Source organism: Oncorhynchus masou, chromosome 3, assembly GCF_036934945.1.
Source record: "Oncorhynchus masou masou isolate Uvic2021 chromosome 3, UVic_Omas_1.1, whole genome shotgun sequence".
NCBI classification, from domain to species: domain Eukaryota; kingdom Metazoa; phylum Chordata; class Actinopteri; order Salmoniformes; family Salmonidae; genus Oncorhynchus; species Oncorhynchus masou.
In genome coordinates, this window is record NC_088214.1 from 40273278 (window position 1) to 40295959 (window position 22682).

The 22682-nt window shown below is 41.6% G+C and overlaps 1 protein-coding gene and 1 non-coding gene across 3 annotated transcripts in view; one reads left to right on the forward strand and one right to left on the reverse strand.

Annotated features, from left to right (window-relative positions):
- LOC135516539 (amyloid beta A4 precursor protein-binding family B member 1-interacting protein-like) overlaps positions 1–22682 on the forward strand; it is a 36011-nt gene that overhangs the window by 2402 nt on the left and 10927 nt on the right. For both annotated transcript variants that reach the window (XR_010451945.1, XM_064940896.1), the window contains exons 2-10: positions 107–166; positions 4218–4305; positions 6700–6944; positions 7925–8002; positions 8255–8414; positions 9739–9860; positions 10232–10306; positions 10469–10612; positions 14930–15040. Coding sequence is in view for 1 of the 2 variants with exons in the window: in XM_064940896.1 (XP_064796968.1) it covers positions 107–166; positions 4218–4305; positions 6700–6944; positions 7925–8002; positions 8255–8414; positions 9739–9860; positions 10232–10306; positions 10469–10612; positions 14930–15040 (1083 nt within the window). In the remaining variant the exon portion in view is untranslated. The remainder of the gene's footprint in view (positions 1–106; positions 167–4217; positions 4306–6699; positions 6945–7924; positions 8003–8254; positions 8415–9738; positions 9861–10231; positions 10307–10468; positions 10613–14929; positions 15041–22682) is intronic.
- On the reverse strand, positions 7397–7451 carry LOC135519021 (U7 small nuclear RNA). Its single transcript, XR_010452244.1, has one exon. It is a non-coding gene; the product is annotated as a U7 small nuclear RNA (small nuclear RNA).

The following is a 22682-nucleotide window of genomic DNA, read 5'->3' on the forward strand; positions in this document are numbered from 1 at the left end:
TTTATGTCAATGTCAATGATGTCATGTTTAGGTATATAGGGCTCATTGATGGCCTTCTAGTGTGCAGACGTTTGTCTAAAATATGTCTGCTTGTTATCTGTAACAGATGGATGATATAGACTCCATGTTCACTGACCTGCTGGGAGAGATGGACCTCCTAACACAGGTGAGTTGTCACTGGGACCATTCTTATAAACTACACTTCCCCTGATTCATCAGAAGTGTTTTACCAGAAATGAACAAACCAGACATAAATCTGGAACATTTACAGAGGGTGTTGATTATTATGCATTATCTCTGTCAAATAAATAAAATAAAGTAAAATGAATGACGAGAAACATTATCTGGGTTGAGTAATGGACAGAAGCCACTGATATTAAGGTCATGGCACCAAGGTGTCCTCAAGCACTTTGTCCCTCCATGACACTAGTATGTACAGTATGTGGCTTGCCAGATGAAACATTAGATGCCATTAATAGAATCCTGGCTAATACCTATGTGCATGGTACATTGTATTCAGCAGTAAACTCCTCTTAAAGGGGAAGTTCAGTATTTTACAACTTAATATTAGATGGTTTCTCACCCTGTACGCAGTCTATGGGACCAGACAAACTGTAATCGATGGCTGAGTTTTCATTAAACAGCCACTAAAAACTACAGCTAACTTGAGACACTGCTAGCAAACAATCAATGGAAGTGAATGGGGCAACCGAGCAAATCAAACAACTCAATATCTGGTTTGATGCTGCCATATCACTTCCATTGATTTTTAGCTGCTAGCAGTAGATAATGTTAGTTGTAGTTTGTAGTGGATGTAAAGAAAACCGAACGATTGATTACAGTTTCACCTGGCCCATAGACTTCTTTCAGGGTGAGGAATCATAAAATACAGAACATCCCCTTTAATGAATGTAGCTCTTAGAACAGGAGTAGTAATTAGACCAAATGGCATTACATTTAAATCGAAATCTATGGAATGGTTATTTATGCCAATTCAACCTCATATTGGCAGCCATCCTTTTGGAGAGCCACAAATATTGTGTCACTGTCTACAGTCTTATGCAAATTAGGAAGATAACCATTTGATAAGAATAATCATTCATCCTGAACTTAAGAGATCAAATGTTTTCAAATTTGACCATGATTGGATTGATACATAATTTGGATTACTTTCTGGGAGCATGGAGATCAACAGACCTCAGAATCCATCCATATGTTTCTCTCTATATTAATCAGGGTTCAGTTATGTGCCAGGGGAGATCATATGTAGGTCACCCAGTTCTATAGACTGTTTACGATAGAGTGCATTCGGAAAGTCTTCAGACCCCTTGACTTTTACCACATTTGTTACGTTACAGACTTATTCTAAAATTGATTAAATAGAACATTTTCCTCATCAATCTACACACAATACCCCACAATGACAAAGTGAGAAAAGGTTTTTAATTTTTTCCCCAAATGTATTTAAAAAAAACAGAAATACCTTATTTACATAAGTATTCAAACCCTTTGTTGTGAGACTCAAAATTGAGCTCAGGTGCATCCTGTTTCCATTGATTATTCTTGAGATGTTTCTACAATTTGATTGGAATCAACCTCTGGTAAATTTAATTGACTGGACAAGATGCGGAAAGGCACACATCTGTCTATATAAGGTCCCATAGTTGACAGTGCATGTCAGAGCAAAAACCAAGCCATGAGGTCAAAGGAATTGTCCGTAGAGCTCAGAGACAGGATTGTGTCGAGGCACAGATCTGGGGAAGGGTACCAAAACATTTCTGCAGCATTGAAGGTCCCCAAGACCACAGTGGCATCGATCAATCTTAAATGGAAGACGTTTGGAACCACCAAGACACTTCCTAGAGCTGGCCACCAATTGGGGGAGAAGGGCCTAGGTCAGGGAGGTGACCAAGAACGCGATGGTCACTCTGACAGAGCTCCAGAGTTCCTCTGTTGTGATTGGCGAACCTTCCAGAAGGACAATCATCTTTGCAGAACCCCACTAATCAGGCATTTATGGTAGAGTGGCCAGACGGAAGCCACTCCTCAGTAAAAAGCACATGACGGCACGCCTGGAGTTCGCCAAAAGGCACCTGAAGGACTTTAAGACCATAAGAAAGATTCTCTGGTCTGATGAAACCGAGATTGAACGCTTTTGCCTGAATGTCAAGCGTCACATCTGGAGGAAACCTGGCAACATCCCTACGGGGAAGCATTGTGACGTCAGCATCATGCTGTGGGGATGTTTTTCAGCGGCAGGGACTGGGAGACTAGTCAGGATCGAGGCTAAGATAAATGGAGCAAAGTACAGAGAGATCCTTGATGAAAACCTGCTCCAGAGTTCTCAGGGCCTCAGACTGGGGTGAAGGATCACCTTCCAACAGGACAACAACCCTAAGCACACAGCCAAGACAACACAGGAGTGGCTTCTGGAAAAGTCTCTGAATGTCCTTGAGTGGCCCAGCCAGAGCCTGGACTTGAACCCAATCGAACACCAGGGGAGCTAATGCAAGTTTTCAGATCTCAACTAAGATTACAGAACTATTTCTGTTTCAAGTGCAGGGGTGCACAATATCAGGCCCTTGAGTTCTGCAGTTCTATTGATTTGCATATCAAGGCATCTTACCTTTCTGTTTTTGTAGCTAATTACTGCCAATATACATTAAACTGCCACATAAAAAAATACTATGGTATAATGACTATGGTATTCACTGTAGATTTTTTTGCACAAAAACAATACAGTGAATACTTAGTATTTTTAGTAGTGTACTACAGTCCCTAAAAACACTACAGTGAATATACAGTATAATACAATCTGCAAAAACCATACTTTCGTTACTTTAGTATATACTACAGTTTTACAGTATTTTTATACTAAGGTGTATTAAAAAACTGTAAAATAGTGAAGTAATGAATGTAGGGTTTTTGCAGATTGTATTATACTGTATATTTACTATAGTGTTATTGAGGACATCAGTGTAGTATTTACTATGGTGTATTTGTTTTATTATCTTTGACATAGGAGTGGAGGTTTTCTCCTTCAGGAAACCTACTGGAGAAATGCTAAAATAGCACATTTCTGGAGAGACCTGAAAATACTCTCCCCCTCCAACCTGACAGTGTCACGCCTTGGTCATTGTATTTTGTGTTTTCGTTATATATTTGGTTAGACCAGGGTGTGACATGGGTTATTGTATTATATTTTCGTATTGGGTTTTTGTAGTGTTTGGGATTGTAGCTGATTAGGGGTGTGTGTGTGTTAAATAGGTTGGCTGCTTGAGGCGGTTCTCAATCAGAGTCAGGTGATTCTCGTTGTCGCTGATTGGGAACCGTATTTAGGTAGCCTGGTTTTCGCTTTGCATTTCGTGGGTGATTGTTCCTGTCTCTGTGCTAGTTTCACCAGTCAGGCTGTAATAGGTTTCACGTTCCATTTGTTGTTTTTGTATTTATTAGTTATTCATGTATAGTTCGTTTGTTTGTTTTCACTATTAAACATGAGTAACCTACACGCTGCATTTTGGTCCGACTTTCTTTCAACAAAAGAAGAACGCCGTTACAGACAGAGTTTGAGAGGATCTGCAAAGAATGGGAGAAACTCCCCAAATACAGGTGTGCAATGCTTGTAGCATCATACTCAAGACGACTCGAGGCTGTAATCGCTGCCAAAGGTGCTTCAACAAGTACTGAGAAAAGGGTCTGAAAACTTATGTTAATATAATATTTAATTTGTTTTTTTCCATACATTTGCAAACAAATTACAAGCTGTTTTTGCTTTGTCATTATTGGGTATTGTGTGTAGAGTGACAAATGTTTTGTAATCAATTTTAGAATAAGGCTGTAACGTCACAAAATGTGTAAAAAGTGAAGAGGTCTGAATCCACTGTGTATGTTTTGCTGGAATTGCCTGCTGGGGACATTTATGAAAATATGACATATCAGATTAAATAATCACTTTCCTATGATATCACATCCTCACCATAGTGCAGTTTATTTTTGTTTTTTTTTGCATTCGAAGTATAAGGTTTGAATTTTGACTGTGTTCTGCACAGCTTATAAATGTGGCTTCTGAGATGGTCCTTGAAGAGGGTTTTCTTAGAATTAATGTACAAATGTTGCAAATATGTGTTCTCTATCTGTATTAGTGTTATGTAAAACATACAATTTCTTTCTGGTTCTGTACTATGCCAACATTTCATCTGAAACCATTTTTTTGACAGAGTCTTGGGTATGAAATGGAGCCCTCAGAAATGTCATCCAGCTCACAGAGAGAAAAAAACTTCTCTATTGGGTTCACAGATTTGAACGGTGAGAAACATAATGCAACAGTACATCAGCAAACAGTGGAAATCTTGTATCTTGATGCAGTAAGACCCAAGGGGGTGTAGTATATTGGTCATATACCACAAACCCAAAGTTTCCTTACTGCTATTATAAACTGGTTACCAACATAAATAGTACATTAAACAAGTCTTTTTGCACCGTACCGGTGGTATACAGTTGAAGACAGAAGTTTACATACATTAGGTTGTAGTCATTAAAACTAGTTTTTCAACCACTCCACAAATGTATTGTTAACAAACTATAGTTTTGGCAAGTCGGTTAAGACATCTACTTTGTGCATGACAAAAGTCATTTTTCCAACAATTGTTTACAGACAGATTATTTCCCTTATAATTCATTGTATCACAATTCCAGTGGGTCAGAAGTTTACATACACTAAGTTGACTGTGCCTTTAAACAGCTTGGAAAATTCCAGAAAATTATGTCATGGCTTTAGAAGCTTCTGATAGGTTAATTGACGTCAATTGGAGGTGTACCTGTGGATGTATTTCCATGGCTACCTTTAAACTCAGTGCATTTTTGCTTGACGTTATGGGAAAATCAAAAGAAATCCGCCAAGACCTCTGAATATTTTTTGGAACTCCAAACGTCTGGTTCATCCTTGGGAGCAATTTCCAAATGCCTGAAGAAACCAAAATAAACCTTTTTGGCCATAATGACCAATGTTATGATTGGAGGAAAAAGGGGGAGGCTTACAAGCCCGAAGAACCTCATCCCAACCGGGAAGCACAGGGGTGGCAGCATCATGTTGTGGGTGTGCTTTGCTGCAGGAGGAACTGGTGCATTTCACAAAATAGATGGCATCATGAGGAAAGAAAATGATGTGGATATATTGAAGCAACATCTCAAGACATCAGTTAAAGCTTGATCGCAAATGGGTCTTCCAAATGGACAATGACATCAAGTATACTTCCAAAGTTGTGGCAAAATGGCTTAAGGACAACAAAGTCAAGGTATTGGAGTGGCCATCACAAAGCCCTGACCTCAATCCCATAGAATATTTGTGGGCAGAACTGAAAAGCGTGTACGAGCAAGGAGGCCTACAAACCTGACTCAGTTACACCAGCTCTGTCAGGAGGAATGGGCCAAAATTCACCCAACTTATTGTGGGAAGCTTGTGGAAGGCTACCCGAAACGTTAGACCCAAGTTAATCTATTTAAAGGCAATGCTGCCTAATACCAATTGAGTGTATGTAAACTTCTGTCCCACTGGGAATGTGATGAAAGAAATAAAAACTGAAATAAATCCTTCTCTCTACTATTATTCTGACATTTCACATTCTTAAAATATAGTGATCCTAACTGACCTAAAACAGGGATTTTTACCAGGATTAAATGACAGGATTTGTGAAAAACTGAGTTTAAATGTATTTGGCTAAGGTGTATGTAAACTTCCGATTTCAACTGTATTTAAGCAATAAGGCCTGAGGGAGTGTGGTACATGGCTAATATTTCACGGCTAAGGGATGTTCTTAGGCACGACGGAAGCCAATCAGCATTCAGCCATTAGCAGTGGTATATTGGCCATGCACCACAAGTTCCCGAGGTGCCTTACTGCTGTTGTAAATTTTTTCCAAACGTAATTAGAGCAGTAAAAATGTTTGTCGGCTCAAACCACATTTCGAACTATGCCAGGCAAAAAACTGGCATCATCAGCTCCTTATGGATGTATCCACATGAATGGCAATAGAAAACAGCTTAAACAAATGCAAATGCAGCTACTTTGCTGTTGTTTAATATTTAATATCAATGAAAATGTTTCATTTCTACCAGTAAACGTGTACTTTAGTATTGTTTTCTTTGGAAACTGTGGTATTAGCGGATAAACACCTTCGTGCTGTACATTACCTTGGAAAAAGGAACTACACAAAGGGACTCAGCTCCGCATCATCATGCTTCGTCGTCCATTATTTCCAAGGTACAATCTTAGAAAAAAAGGTGCTATCTAGCACCAAAAAGGGTTCTTCAGCTGTCTCCAGGAGAACACTTTGAAGAACCCGTTTTGGTTCCATGTAGACCCCTTTCCACAGACGGTTCTAACTGGAACCCAAAAGGGTTCTCCTATGGGGACTGCCGAAGAACCCTTTTGGAACCCTTTTTTCTAAGAGTGTAATGTACTGAACGTCTGCATGTATCCCTTACATATACATATGGCTGAAATACTGGACCCAAACTACCTGGTTTACAATTAGAGTTGATGCATATGACAAATATTTTAAGTCCTGCTTGCCAATAGCAACCTTATTAAGCACTTTTCACTAGTACATGAGTTAGAATGGTAAAAGTATTCATAAGAAGGGAAGTGATTGCGTTATCACGTCTAAGATAAACCCCTCATTTCCCATCTTCCTCTGGCAGAATCTCTAAATGCGCTAGAGGATCATGACCTGGACGCTCTGATGGCTGATCTGGGGTCAGATTTGTCAGAGACAGAGGAGAAACTGAATGCAACCAAGATGGGACATGTCCACACACAGCTGCACAAGTCTGGCTATTCCACCCAACAACAAAATGTCCGAGCACCTATCTCCTTGTCCCAAATGTCATCGCTGGCGTCCTCCTCATCCTCTCTACCTCCTGAACCCCCAAAACCACTTCCACCGGTAACTATGACTGTGTAACCCTAGGTATTAGCCAGGGCAGCTAATGCAAGTCTTCAGGTCTCAACCAAGATTACATAACTATTTCTGTTTCAAATGCAGGGGTGCACAATATCAGGCCCTTGAGTTCTGCAGTTCTATTGATTTGCATATCAAGGCATCTTACCTTTCTGTTTTTGTAGCTAATTACTGCCAATATACAGTAAACTGCCACATAAAAAATATTATGGTATAATGACTATAGTATTCACTGTAGATTTTTTGTACAAACACACTACAAAAGTGAATACTTACTAAGGTGTATTAAAATACTGTAAAATAGTAGTACATACTAAAGTAATGAATGTAGGGTTTTTGCAGATTGTATTCAACTGTATATTTACTGTAGTGTTATTGCGGACATCAGTGTAGTATTTACTATGGTGTATTTGTTTTATTATCTTTGACATAGGAGTGGAGGTTTTCTCCTTCAGGAAACCTACTGGAGAAATGTTAAAAGAGCAAATTCTCCATAACCTATAGCTAGGTATGACTGTGGTCTGAAAGGATAGTTCTATGAACGGATAGTTCAGAGCCTCTGCTCTTTTCTATAAACTGTACGGAACACAATGTATATTCTATACTCTGCATGTAGGTTTCTCAGTTATGGGTGGCACGAATTGCGAATGAGCGGAGTATATGCAAATAAGATACAGTAATATTTACTATAGTAAAAACTAGTCTTTTTGCTGACATTACTGTAATATTTACTACAGTGTTATTTTGGTTAATACTGTAGTATTTACTATAGTATTTTACAGTATACTATAGCATTCTATGGTAAGTACTACACATGATCGAGGGATACTACAGTGTGTAGTAGTATGTAAGTACTACTGTAAGTACTGTAGTTTTCTATAGTAAACTAGTATTTTTTCATGTGTGTGTGGCACCTTTTGACATTCCTGCTCTTTTAATCAAACAGTATACTAAAACTTTTCCAGGGAGAGGCCGAAGCACAAGCCAAAACTGACAAAATCAAGCTGGCTCTGGAGAAGCTAAAAGAAGCCAAAGTTAAGAAGGTATAGTGGGTTAATTTCACTAAACCGGCTATAACAGCTTCACATTGTGAGGATTTGAGCTACCCCTATATCATGCAAAGAACTCAAATAAAAATGCAAATATATGCAAATGTTTCTAGTAATCATTGTTTATTACTAGAATGGCAATCCCCATTTAAGTCAACATTCTGTGATGGGTGGGCCAGCAGTCATATTGAGTATACTCAATAAGTACTTATATTTCAATGGCTATTTGTATGTACCTCCTGGTAGTTGGTAGTGAAGGTGATGATGAGTGATGGCAGCTCCAAGACACTGATGGTGGACGAGAGACAGACGGTCAGGGACGTGCTGGATAATCTGTTTGAGAAGACCCACTGTGACTTCAGCATGGACTGGAGCCTGTGTGAGACCAACCCCGAGCTGCAGACGGGTGAGAATCATTACACACCAGACCTTGGTTCAGGTGGTATTTGTTTTCTGTCCGGTTGTTGGGTCAGGTTTGCACTTTTTGGGCTCTTCCATTGGTTCCATTGCACCAAGCAAGCTCAATCAAGTGCAGTCAAGGTACACTATATATACAAGAGTATGTGGACACCCCTTCAAATGAGTGGTTTCAGCTATTTCAGCCACACCCGTTGCTGACAGATGTATAAATCGAGTACATAGCCATGCAATCTCCATAGACAATGATTGGCAGTAGAATGGCCTTACTGAAGAGCTCAGTGACTTTCAACGTGGCACCGTCATAGCATGCCGCCTTTCCAACAAGTCAGTTTGTCAAATATTTGTCCTGCTAGAGGTGATGTTATCATGAAGTGAAAATATCTAGGCGCAACAACGTCTCACAAAATGGGACTGCCGAGTGCTGAAGTGCGTAGCGCGTAAAAATCATCTGTCCTCGGTTGCAACATTCACTACCGAGTTCCAAACTGCCTCTGGAAGCAACGTCAGCACAATAACTATTCATCAGCAGCTTCATGAAATGGGTTTCCATGGCCGGGCAGCCACACACACGCCTAAGATCACCATGCGCAATGCCAAGCGTCGGCTGGAGTGGTATAAAGCTTGCCACCACTGGACTCTGGAGCAGTGGAAACACGTTCTCTGGAATGATGAATCAGGCTTCACCATCTGGCAGTCTGACGGACAAATTTTGGTTTGGCGGATGCCAGGAAAACGCTACCTGTCCAAATGCATAGTGGCAACTGTAAAGTTTGGTGGATGAAGAATAATGGTCTGGGGGTGTTTTTATGGTTCGGGCTAGGCCCCTTAGTTCCAGTGAAGGGAAATCTTAATGATACAGCATGCAATTAAATTCTAGGCGAAGAGGACTGGCCACCCCTCAGAGACTGGTTCCTCTCTAGTTTTCTTCCTAGGTTCCTGCCTTTCTAGGGAGTTGTTCCTAACCACTGTGCTTCTACATCTGCATTCATTGCTGTTTGCGGTTTTAGGCTAGTTATGTATAAGCACTTTGTAACATCTGCTGATGAAAAAGGTTGATTTGATTTGTGCTTCCAACTTTGTGGCAATCGTTTGTGGAAAACCCTTTCCTGTTTCAGCATAGCAATACCCCTGTGAAAAAAGGGAGGCCCATACATAAATGTTTTGTCGATATCGGTGTGGACGAACGACCAGGTGGCCACATACTTTTGGTAATTTAGTGTACTTTAGGTATGATATAAGATATGACATTGTATGATTTATGTATATCATTTTCATAAAGAAATGAGGCTCCTCTTTTGTTCTCAATGCAGAAAGGGGGTTTGAAGACCATGAATATCTAGTGGAGCCTCTTTCTGCATGGACACGAGACAGTAAAAACCAAATCATTTTCCTTCTGAGACCCAACAAATATCTCTTCTTCAAGGACCCCCAGGTGAGTACAGTAGAGAACTGGGCACCAAACATTAAGCACCAAATGGAAGAAAATAGACTGAAACAGGGAGAAGTTACCTGGACTTCTACCCCCCCCCAATAAAATCTTTGTTGTTTTCTGTTGCAAGCTCTTTAAAACGTTTTCCATTTCGTGCCCATATGAACATGACCCAGAGTTCACACAAAATAGTGCAGTTAACTGTGCTTTCTAATTTAATCCAATGATCTGTCTCTACTTCTGCCAATGTTTTACCAAACAAAAAAGTGGTTTAAGAAGAGACAAACTAGCAACCAAGCTCTTTGTTTTAGTTCCATTATTTATATCCTTGTGCTGACATTGTCTTTTCGCTTTTTTTTCACGTCAACTTCAAGATATTCTACCTATGGAAGAAAGACCAAAAATGTATTAATGAGATAAAAGAAAGGCATAAGGAACTTCTGCTAAAGGTGAGTTATCACAAACACACCTGTAGTCTCCTCTATAGCCTATACAGTACACACATTTACTATACCAATATTTTGTTGGTCTTCTCCTTCCTCTTGAGAAAATCAGGCTTATCTAAACCCTCAAACACTTCCACAAACCTTATTTTTTGTTTCTGAGTCCAGGAAAACTTTGATGGGCCTTCTCTCATCGTCCCAGACCTGGAGGGGCTGCTGTATCTGAGAGAGGATGGGAAGAAATCGTGGAAACGTCGCTACTTCCTGCTCAGGGCATCTGGGATATATTATGTGCCTAAAGGAAAGACAAAGGTACAGGAAGTGAAAGGAGTACCAAGGCACTCTAAATATAATGTATTAAAATGCCTTTATTTGTATGGCATGTTCAATGGAAACAAAGATTATGAACCCAGATGAATTTTGGCTGCATGTCCTTCGTCACAGCAAGTTGAGTAAACATCTTGTCAATACATAGTCTTGCACATACAGTATATTGTATAGGCAGTTTAGGAACTAATATAAAAACGTATTGTATTCAGACCCCTTGACACTTTCCACATTTTGTTACATTACAGCCTTATTCTAAAATTGATTAAATAGGAAGTACAGTTCCCGCTCAGCCCAGTCAAAACTGTTCGCTGCTCTGGCCCCCCAATGGTGGAACAAACTCCCTCACGACGCCAGGACAGCGGAGTCAATCACCACCTTCCGGAGACACCTGAAACCCCACCTCTTCAAGGAATACCTAGGATAGGATAAGTAATCCTTCTCACCCCCCCCCCCCCCCTTAATGACTTAGATGCACTATTGTAAAGTGGCTGTTCCACTGGACGTCAGAAGGTGAATTCACCAATTTGTAAGTCGCTCTGGATAAGAGCGTCTGCTAAATGACTTAAATGTAAAATGTAAATGTAAATAAAAATATCATCAATCTACACACAATACCCCACAATGGCAAAAACTTCTACAAATATATTAAAAATAAAAAACAGAAATACCTTATTTACATAAGTATTCAGACCCTTTGCTATGAGACTCAAAATTGAGCTTAGGTGCTTCCTGGGGATGTGACCAAGATGTGACCAAGTTGTGACCAAGAACCCGATGGTCACTCTGACAGAGCTCCAGAGTTCCTATGTGGAGATGGGAGAACCTTTCAGAAGGACAACAATCTCTAAACCACTCCACCAATCAGGCATTTATTGTAGAGTGGCCAGATGGAAGCCACTCCTCAGTAAAAAGGCACATGACAGCCCACTTGGAGTTTGCCAAAAGGCACTTAAAGGACTTTTAGACCATGAGAAACAAGATTCTCTGGTCTGATGAAACCAAGATTGAACTGTTTGGCCTGAATGCAAAGCGTCACGTCTAGAGGAAACCTGGCACCATCCCTATGGTGAAGCATTGTGGTGGCAGCATCATGATGTGGGGATGTTTTCCGAGACTAGTCAGGATCGAGGCAGAGATGAATGGAGAAAAGTAACTCTGCAGCGCTCCACCAATCAGGCATTTATGGTACAAACAGTGTAGTTATTCCCTCAACAAGGCAATCAAACAAGACAAATTTCAGTGTGGAGACAAAGTGGAGTCGCAATTCAACGGCTCAGACACGAGACATATGTGGCATGGTCTACAGACAACCACGGACTACAAAAGGAAAACCAGCCACGTCACGAACACACACTTTGCCCGCTTTGAGGATAATAGAATGCCACCGACGTGGCCCGTATTCACTCCTCCTTCGCGGCCTACGTGAGTAAGACATTTAAACGTGCTAACCCTCGCAAGGTTGCCGGCCCAGACAGGATCCCTAGCTGCGTCCTCAGAGCATGTGCAGACCAGCTGGCTGGTGTGTTTACGGACATATGCAATATCTCCCTATCCCAGTCTGCTGTCCCCACATGCTTCAAGATGGCCACCATTGTTCCTGCACTCAAGAAGGCAAAGGTAACTGAACTAAATGACTATCGCCCCGTAGCACTCACTTCTGTCATCATGAAATGCTTTGAGAGACCGGTCAAGGATCATATCACCTCCACTTTACCTGTCCTCCTAGAACCACATTAATTTGCTTACAGTCCCAATAGGTCCACAGACGATGCAATCGCCATCACACTGCACACTGCCCTATCTCATCTGGACAAAAGGAATGCTGTTCATTGACTATAGCTCAGCATTCAACATCATAGTACCCTCCAAGCTCATCATTAAGCTAGAAGCCCTTGGTCTTAACCCCGGCCTGTGCAATTGGGTCCTGGACTTCCTGACTGGCCGCCCCCAGGTGGTGAAGTTAGGAAACAACATCTCCACTTCGCTGATCCTCAACACTGGGGCCCCACAAGAGTGCGTGCTCAGCCCCCTCCTGTACCCATGACTTCACCCATGACTCTTCACCCATTACTCCATGGCCATGCAAGTCTCCAACTCAATCATAAAGTTTGCAGATGACACAACAGTAGTAGGCTTGATTACCAACAATGACGAGACAGCCTATAGGGAGGAGGTGAGGACACTCAGAGTGTGGTGTCAGGAAAACAACCTCTCACTCAACATCATCAAAACAAAGGAGATGATCATGGACTTCAGGAAACAACAGAGGGAGCACCCCTCTATCCACAACGATGGGACAGCAGTGGAGAAGGTGGAAAGCTTCAAGTTCCTTGGCATACACATCAAGGACAAACTGAAATGCTCCACCCACACAGACAGTGTGGTGAAGAAGGCGCAACACCGCCTCTTCAACCTCAGGAGGCTGAAGAAATATATCTTGTCACCTAAACCCTCACAAACATTTACAGATGCACAATTGAGAGCATCCTGTCGGGCTGTATCACCGCCTGGTATGGCAACTGCACCGCCCACAACCAATTGGGTCTCCAGAGGGTGGTGCGGTCTGCACAATGCATCACTGGAGGTAAACTACCTGCCCTCCAGGATTCCTACAGCACCCAATGTCACAGGAAGGCACCCTTGCCCTTGATTAAGTAGGCAAGTCAGTTAAGAACAAATTCTTATTTACAATGACAGCCTAGGAACCGTGGGTTAACTGCCTTGTCCAGGAACAGAATGACATATTTTTACCTTGTCAGCTCGGGGATTTGATCTTGCAACCTTTCGGTTACTGGTCCAACTAGGCTACCTGCCACCCCCAAAAAGATCATCAAGGACAACAACCATCTGAGCCACTGCCTGTTCACCCCGCTACCATCCAGAAGGTGAGGTACAGGTGCATCAAAGCTCGGACAGAGAGACTGAAAAACAGCTTCTGTCACAAGGCCATCAGACTGTTAAAATCATTGGCCACTTTAATAAATGGATCCCTAGTCACTTTAATAATGCCACTTTAATAATGTTACATATCTTGCATTACTCATCTCAAATGTATATACTGTATTTTATACCATCTATTGCATCTTGACCATGCCGCTCTGTCATTGCTCATCCATATATTTATATGTATATATTCTTATTCCATTCCTTTACTTAGATTTGTGTGTATTAGGTAGTTGTGGATTTGTTAGATATTGCTGTACTGTTGGAACTAGAAGCACAAGCATTTTGCTACACTCGCACTAACATCTGCTAACCATGTGTATGTGACCAATAACATTTGATTTGAAGTACAGAGAGATCCTTGATGAAAACCTACTCAGGACCTCAGACTTGGGAAGAAGGTTTGCCTTCCAACAGGACAACAACCCTAAACACATAGCCAAAACAAAGCAGGACTGGCTTCGAGACAATTCTCTGAATGTCCTTGAGTGGCACAGCCAGAGGCCGGACTTGAACCCGATCGAACTTCTCTGGAGAGACCTGAAAATAGCTGTGCAGCAATACTCCCCATCCAACCTGACAGAGCTTGAGAGAATCTGCAGAGAAGAATGGGAGAAACTACCCAAATACAGGTGTGCCAAGCTTGTAGTATCATACCCAAGAAGACTCGAGACTGTAATCGCTGCAAAAGGTGCTTCAGCAAAGTACTGAGTAAAGGGTCTGAATACTTATGTAAATGTATTTTTTAATATATATTTTCAAAAATGTATAAACAGTTTTTGTTTTGTCATTGTGTGTAGATTGATCATGGGGGGAAAACGATTGTAATCCATTTTAGAACAAGGCTGTAACAACGTAACAAAATGTGGAAACATTCAAGGGGTCTGAATAGTTTCCGAATGCACTGTATATGTTGTGTCTGCAAAACGCTTAAAAACTATTGGCTCAGGAAGTCCACAGTGCACACATTCATTCAAGTTGGGACTTTTCAGACTAAAACACTACTCTGTGAAATCCTTACTCACTGGATCTCCAATGATATGATCCATATCGTTGCTGTCTGATGAAAACCTAGGAACTCCAATTGTTACCAATTTTTTTCTTCTTTTTTTCTTGAAAGCAGTAACAACCCTCAATGTACTCTGAATATTTAATGACTTTTAGGACCAAGAAAATGTATTCAAAATAGTTTCTGATTTTCATAATTGTATGTTCGTTAATAATGGGAAAATATGGTAATTTTCACAATTTCCCAAAAAGTCTCAATTTTTAGAGATAAGATGTTTTCATCAGACAGAGACGATATAACCTAAAGTCTACTTATTCAGGTTTTCTCATGTTTTTCTTCTTTGACAGACATCCAGGGACCTGGCGTGCTTCATTCAGCTTGACAAAGTCAATATCTACACCACCACTGATTACAAACAGAAATACAAAGCACCATCTGATTTCTGCTTCATCCTCAAGGTAGGCCATCCATCTTGGAGGAAAGATTAACAGATGTTATCAGTTTGTCACAGTGGACATTTGTCTGCTCTTCTCCAATCGACTCACTGAGGTAACAGACTGGGTAACACACATACATCTTTGACAGGCTGAAAAATTCACAGTGCAATGGTCCTGGAGCACTTTTGGGGGTTTAAACTAGGTTCAGGGTTTAGACTAACTGGGTGAAAAGTTAGTGTCCATGTTTGGCCCATTTGGCAAATCGATTTGTTGAAAACTATTTGAAGACTGATAGTCAGATGTTATGGGAAACATCTATTTCCACCTCAATACTGTACATTTGCAACATTTAAAAATGCAAAGTTTTGAGGGCCAGCAGGGAAGAAAATAAGCTGATAACTTAATTCTGAATATTTGCATGTTTAAATATAGGCTAGATGTGTTCGACAGGAAGTTGTGCACTGCAACTACTTTAACATATTGGCAATGCACCACCACACACAGACAGACCCACATGTTTCCCACGGTGATCTCTAAAGGATCACACAAAACCAGCTGTTATGTGGAACGAGAGAGACTGAGAATACAAGACAGACAGAGAGACAGACAGGGGCCAACTTAAACGACCTAATGTCAGTCTTCAAGGAGTAGGCATTTTAATAAGGAATATTTTCCATACCCAGAATAGGACTTGCTCAGACAGAATGAAAGCAGGGGGAAGTGAGGTGTTAGTTGGTTGAAGTGTAAAGCAGCTCTGACATGCTGGGTTGTGGTTTCCCTTCAAAATAATGTTTGGTGTCGGGTATTTAGAACCATGCAACTTGGTTAAGCTGTGTATGTTGGTCTTTACTACAACAACTACAATTTACCCCTCAGCCCCTATGTGCTCTCCAGAACTGGATTCAAATGCTATTTGAAATCTTTGTAATACTTTGAGTGTTTGCTTTAGCCTGCTTGGAGTGCCAGAAGAGCAGGATTTCCCTTTTTGCTATTATTCTATTGGTTCCATTGTGCCAGGCAAGCTTAATCAAGCCCAGCTAAAATATTTGGAAAAATTTGACATAGTTCGTGATCCCAGATCTGCCCCCATGTTCTCTCTACAGTTACACCTCACATTTTCAGGAAATTAGTTGAGTTTATGAGAGTGGTGGTTCTCATGGTAAGGTCACACCAGCAAGGAAATAAATGTAGGTTCATGAAGTTTGCAAAAAATCATTTTAGTAGTGGAAGCGTTTAGGAGTGCAATATGAGCCCATTTACACTGGATTTTGGATAGGCAATCACTTGAAAAACTACAGACCTCAGATTTCCCACTTCCTGGTTGGATTTTTCTCAGGTTTTCACCTGTCATATGAGTTCTGTTTTACTCACAGACATCATTCAAACAATTTTCGAAACTTCAAAGTGTTTTTTCTATCCAAATCTACTAATTAATGATATGCATATCCTAGCTTCTGGGCCTGAGTAGCAGGCAGTTTACTCTGGGCACGCTTTTCATCCGGTCGTGAAAATATTCCCCCCTATCACAAAGAATTGAAAGAAATCAAAATATATTTTCGATTCTTCAGTAGCCACCTTTTGCCTTGATGATAGCTTTGCACATTCTTTGCATTCTTTCTACCATCTTCACCTGGAATGCTTTTCCAACAGTCTTGAAGGAGTTCCCACATATGCTGAGTACTTGTTGGCTGCTTTTCCTTCACTCTGCGGTCCAACTCACCCCAAACCATCTCAATTGAGTTGAGGTCGGGTGATTGTGGAGGCCAGGTCATCTGATGCAGCACTCCATCACTCTCCTACTTGGTCAAATAGCCCTTACGCAGTCTGGAGGTGTGTTGGGTGATTGTCCTGTTGAAAAACAAATGATAGTCTCACTAAGCGCAAACCAGATGGGATGGCGTATTGTTGCAGAATGCTGCGGTAGCTGTGCTGGTGAAGTGTGCCTTGAATTCAAAATAAATCACTTTTTATTTTACCTTTATTTAACCAGGCAAGTCAGTTAAGAACAAATTCTTATTTTCAATGACGGCCTAGGAACAGTGGGTTAACTGCATGTTCAGGGGCAGAACGACAGATTTTGTACCTTGTCAGCTTGGGGATTTGAACTTGCAACTTTTCAGTTACTAGTCCAATGCTCTAACCACTAGGCTACCCTGCCGCCCCAAGGTGGGCTCCAAATGTTTGATTTTTGGTTCCAAACTGACAGTGTCATCAGCAAAGCACTACCACACCATCACACCACCTCCTCAATGCTTCACGGTGGGAACCACACATGCGGAGATCATCCATTCACCTACTCTGCGTCTCACAAAGACACTGCAGTTGGAACCAAAAATCAAACATTTGGAGTCATCAGACCAAAGGACAGATTTCTTGGTCCAAACAAGTCTCTTATTTTTATTAGTGTCCTTTAGTAGTGGTTTCCTTGCAGCAATTCGACCATGAAGGCCTGATTCACGTAGTCTCTTCTGAACAGTCGATGTTGAGATGTGTCTGTTACTTGAACTCTGTAAAGCATTTGTTTGGGCTGCAATCTGCAGTGCAGTTAACTCTAATGAACTTATCCTCTGCAGCAGAGGTAACTCTGGGTCTTCCTTTCCTGTGGCGGTCTTCATGAGAGCCAGTTTCATCATAGCGCTGGATGGTTTTTGCGACTGCACTTGAAGAAACTTTCAAAGTTCTTGACATTTTCCGGATTGACTGGCTTTTATGTCTTAAAGTAATGATGGACTGTCATTTCTCTTTGCTTATTTGAGATGTTCTTGCCATAATATGGACTTGATCATTACCAAATATCAAATATTTTGTATACCACCCTTACATTTTCACAACAACTGATTGGCACAAATGCATTAAGAAGGAAAGAAATTCCACAAATGAACTTTTAACAAGGCACACCTGTTAATTGAAATACTTTCCAGGTGACTACCTCATGAAGCTGGTTGAGAGAATGCAAAGAGTGTGCACAGGTGTCATCAAGGCAAAGGTTGGCTTTGTACAACGCGACTCAGACCAGAGTATACTGGACCTATTTTCTCTCCATATCCCCGGATGTCTACCGCAAGCTCTGGACATTTACACCTGGATCTTGCAGCTAGCTAGCTGCTAACCGAGTGACTTTTGGCTTAACGTCGGTCCCGGAACAAACATTAATTATTCCGGGGCTAGCCAGCTGAAGAGTTCCATCAGCCACTCCTGGGCTACAATCACCTATCTGGACCCGTTTTACTGCCGATGCGGAGCCCCACCAGGCCTTCACGACTGGACTACCGACGTTATCTGAGAGTTATCCAACTGGCCTCTCCGTCGCAACGTAACCTGAACGCTCATCTGCGGCCCGCTAATTGTTAGCTGTCTTATCTGCTGCTATCTGAATAGGTCTATCGGACAATTTTCTTGTGCCACTATACCTATATCTATTTTGACAACTGGATCGGTCCCCTCTACCACACGGAACCCCACTAATCTACAGACAGAAATGCACGAGGTGGCTAAAAACAGACCTCCATCCTCTGCCAGCTTGCTACCCATGGCCCGGCTAGCTGTCTGAAACGCCGTGACCCCAACCAACCTCACTACTCACTGGAACCTTATGATCACTCGGCTAAGCATGCCTCTCCTTAATGTCAATATGCCTTGTCCATTGCTGTTCTAGTTAGTGTTTATTGGCTTATCTCACTGTAGAGCCTCTAACCGTGCTCATTATACCTTATCCAACCTTTCAGTTCCACCACCCACACATGCGATGACATCACCTGGTTTCAATGATGTTTCTAGATACAATATCTCTCTCATAATCACTCAATGCCTAGGTTTACCTCCACTGTATTCACATCCTACCATACCTTTGTCTGTACATTATACCTTGAAGCAATTTTATCGCCCCCAGACTTTTACTCTCTGTTCCAGACGTCCTAGACGACCAATTCTCATAGCTTTTAGCCGTACCCCTATCCTACACCTCCTCTGTTCCTTCCTCTGGTGATGTAGAGGTGAATCCAGACCCTGCAGTGCCTAGCTCCACTCCTATTCACCAGGCGCTCTCTTTTGATGACTTTTGTAACCGTAATAGCCTAGCCTTGGTTTCATGCATGTTAACATTAGAAACTCCTCCCTAAGTTAGTTTTATTCACTGCTTTAGCACACTCTGCCAACCCGGATCTCCTAGCCGTGTCTGAATCCTGGCTTAGGAAGACCACCGAAAACTCTGAAATCTCCATCCCTAACTACAACATTTTCAGACAAGATAGAACGGCCAAAGGGGGCGGTGTTGCAATCTACTGCAGAGATAGCCTGCAGAGTTCTGTCCTACTATCCAGGTCTGTACCCAAACAACAAACTTCTTCTTTTAAAAATCCACCTCTCTAAAAACAAGTCTCTCACCGTTGCCGCCTGCTATAGACCACCCTCTGCCCCCAGCTGTGCTCTGGACACCATATGTGAACTGATTGCCCCCCATTTATCTTCAAAGCTCATGCTGCTATTTTTTTAAATGCCTTCATCACCATCTTAAATAAGCATGCCCCATTCAAGAAATGTACAACCAGGAACAGATATAGCCCTTGGTTCTCTCCAGACCTGACTGCCCTTAACTAACACAAAACATCCTATGGCGTTCTGCATTAGCATCGAACAGCCCCCGTGACATGCAACTTTTCAGGGAAGTTAGAAACCAATATACACAGGCAGTTAGAAAAGCCAAGGCTAGCTTTTTCAAGCAGAAATTTGCTTCCTGCAACACAAACTCCAAAAAGTTCTAGGACACTGTAATAGCCTCCAATACCTTACTCAATAAATTGGATGCAGTCTGTCACAGTGCCATCCGTTTTGTCACCAAAGCCCCATATACTACCCACCACTGCGACCTGTACGCTCTCGTTGGCTGGCCCTCGCTTCATACTCGTCGCCAAACCCACTGGCTCCAGGTCATCTACAAGACCCTGCTAGGTAAAGTCCCCCTTATCTCAGCTCACTGGTCACCATAGCAACACCCACCTGTAGCACGCGCTCCAGCAGGTATATCTCGCTGGTCACCCCCAAAGCCAATTCCTCCTTTGGCCGCCTCTCCTTCCAGTTTTCTGCTGCAAATGACTGGAACGAACTACAAAAATCTCTGAAACTGGAAACACTTATCTCCCTCACTAGCTTTAAGCACCAGCTGTCAGAGCAGCTCACAGATTACTGCACCTGTACATAGCCCATCTATAATTTAGCCCAAAGAACTACCTCTTCCCCTACTGGATTTATTTATTTATTTTGCTCCTTTGCACCCCATTATTTATATTTCTACTTTTGCACATTCTTCCACTGCAAATCTACCATTCCAGTGTTTTACTTGCTATATTGTATTTACTTCGCAACCATGGCCTTTTTTTGCCTTTACCTCCCTTAACTCACCTCATTTGCGCATATTGTATATAGACTTATTTTTCTACTGTATTATTGACTGTATGTTTGTTTATTCCATGTGTAACTCTGTGTTGTTGTATGTGTCAAACTGCTTTACTTTATCTTGGCCAGGTCGCAATTGTAAATGAGAACTTGTTCTTAACTTGCCTACCTGGTTAAATAAAGGTGAAATAAATAAAAAACCAAAAAACTTTGAAGAATCTAAATTACATTAAGATTTGTTTATCACTTTTTTGGTTGCTACATGATTCCATGTGTGTTATTTCATAGTTTTGATGTCTTCACTATTATTCGACAATGTAAAAATAGTAAAACTAAATATTACTAAACTAAACTAAAAACTAAGTATTAAATGAGTAGGTGTGTCCAAACCTTGACTGGTACTGTACATTAAGAATACATTTCAAAGATAAGAAATATCTTAGCTGAGAATTAATCAAGGATTGTAACATTTTACCTGGGCAAGAAAGTTTAGAAATAGGGCGATAATTATTTAGGTCACAAGGGTCACCACCTTTATGAAGGTGGAGTACATTGCCTGCCTTCCAAACCTTGGGGATAGTACCAGATAATCGTCAGGTTAAAAATATGGGTTTATGATTCAGCAATCAGGTGGGCAGAGAGCTGCAGCAGATATGGATCAAGCATATCAGACCTATATTCTTTTTCTTTTACATTAATCTTAATCAAGGCACATCAGAGATAGTAAATTCTTGAAATGAAAACAAAGATTCACTAGAATTTGAAGGGTTAACCATTGAGTCAGCTCGGGGCTGGCCGAGGGAAAAGCAGTCGATTGACTGACTGAGGTCAATTAAACCACAGTTTCTCTCAGGTAAAAAGCCTGCTGAGAGAAAATGATTAAAAGCATCACTTGTTCCATTCCTCTCAGTTATGATGCCAGAGTCAGACAGAACTTGCTTAGGCAGGGAAGAAATGTTCTAGAGCCAACTCAGGTTCAGTAATACAGGAGAGTGGCTAAATCAGAATAGAACGTGTAACGTAAAAACACTTGAGAACTTTTTAAACTTGGTCATCTCAATTAAACAAGTATTAGTATTTTTCTGTACTATACTGTGTGGGACAATGATCACTGAGATCATATGCAACTACTCCACGAGACAAATATTTATGGGGGTTATTAGTGAGAATTAAATCAATCAATGAGTTAACAGGGTTTCTCGCATTTAGTCGTGTGCATTTGTCCGATTGAAGTCAATGCATATACTCTTAAATTGATCTGTGGCCGGGCATAGCAATCCAGACTCAAATCCCCTCAAATGACCAACTCCGAGGACAAAAAAAAGTGTTAAACACTCAGCTATACCACCAATAACGTTCACCATGGCAGCAGGGGGAGGCGATAAATCCCATTAACAAACAAATGTGTATTCTAGTTCATGGACACATCTACAACTGGGAGCTCAATTTTCTTGGGAACAGAAATATCTAAAGATTGGCAATCCATGAAATTAGATTTGACATATATGGCCACTCCTCCCCTTTCTGTAATCTGTCACACCTAAATACATTATAATAATTTACTTCAATGTCTTCGTCAGACACAGAGCCATTTAACCATGTTTCCGAGAGAACCAGAATGTCAGGACAGACAAGCGTCCTGTTCCCAAATATCAATTGTGTCCATTTTTTCAACCCTACTTCGCACATTTAGGTGCATTAGCCCAAGCCCCCTACTAGATTTAAAGTCTGGGGGGTATTCAGCTCATTTCCATAAGAGCTGACAGCAAAGGGTCATCTGCAGCTATTTGTTGAGTGAGCTGAGACTTTGCCAAGGTCCCTGGCCAACCACATGAGAGCAGAGTAGACTGAGCATTTGACAGACATCCCTCAAGTCACTGGATGCAGGGGCTGGAGTGAGAACTGGGAGAGCAGTGTTGGCAGAGCTCAGTCCACCCTGATGAAGCTCCCGCCAATGCTCCATTATGGGTGTGCACATGAGGCTTTGGTGTGGCTCCTGTTGCAGGGTTGGGGTTGCCATGGGGGGAAGAAGTGTCCCAGGCCTGTCCTGGGGATGGGAGTAGGGAGGGTAACCAAAACTAGCCTGGGAGGGAGGTTGTAGGGGAAATTGAGGGTGGTGTGGAGGGCAGTGTGACTGGCAAAGCTCAAAACTCTCACCACATGAGGGCTGATGATGTGAATGATACATGGTGTGGACTGTATCACCATCTGTGCACTACCCTCAACAGTGTTTTGCCACATCCTAGGGTAGTGGTTGGTGCTGCGTAGAGCT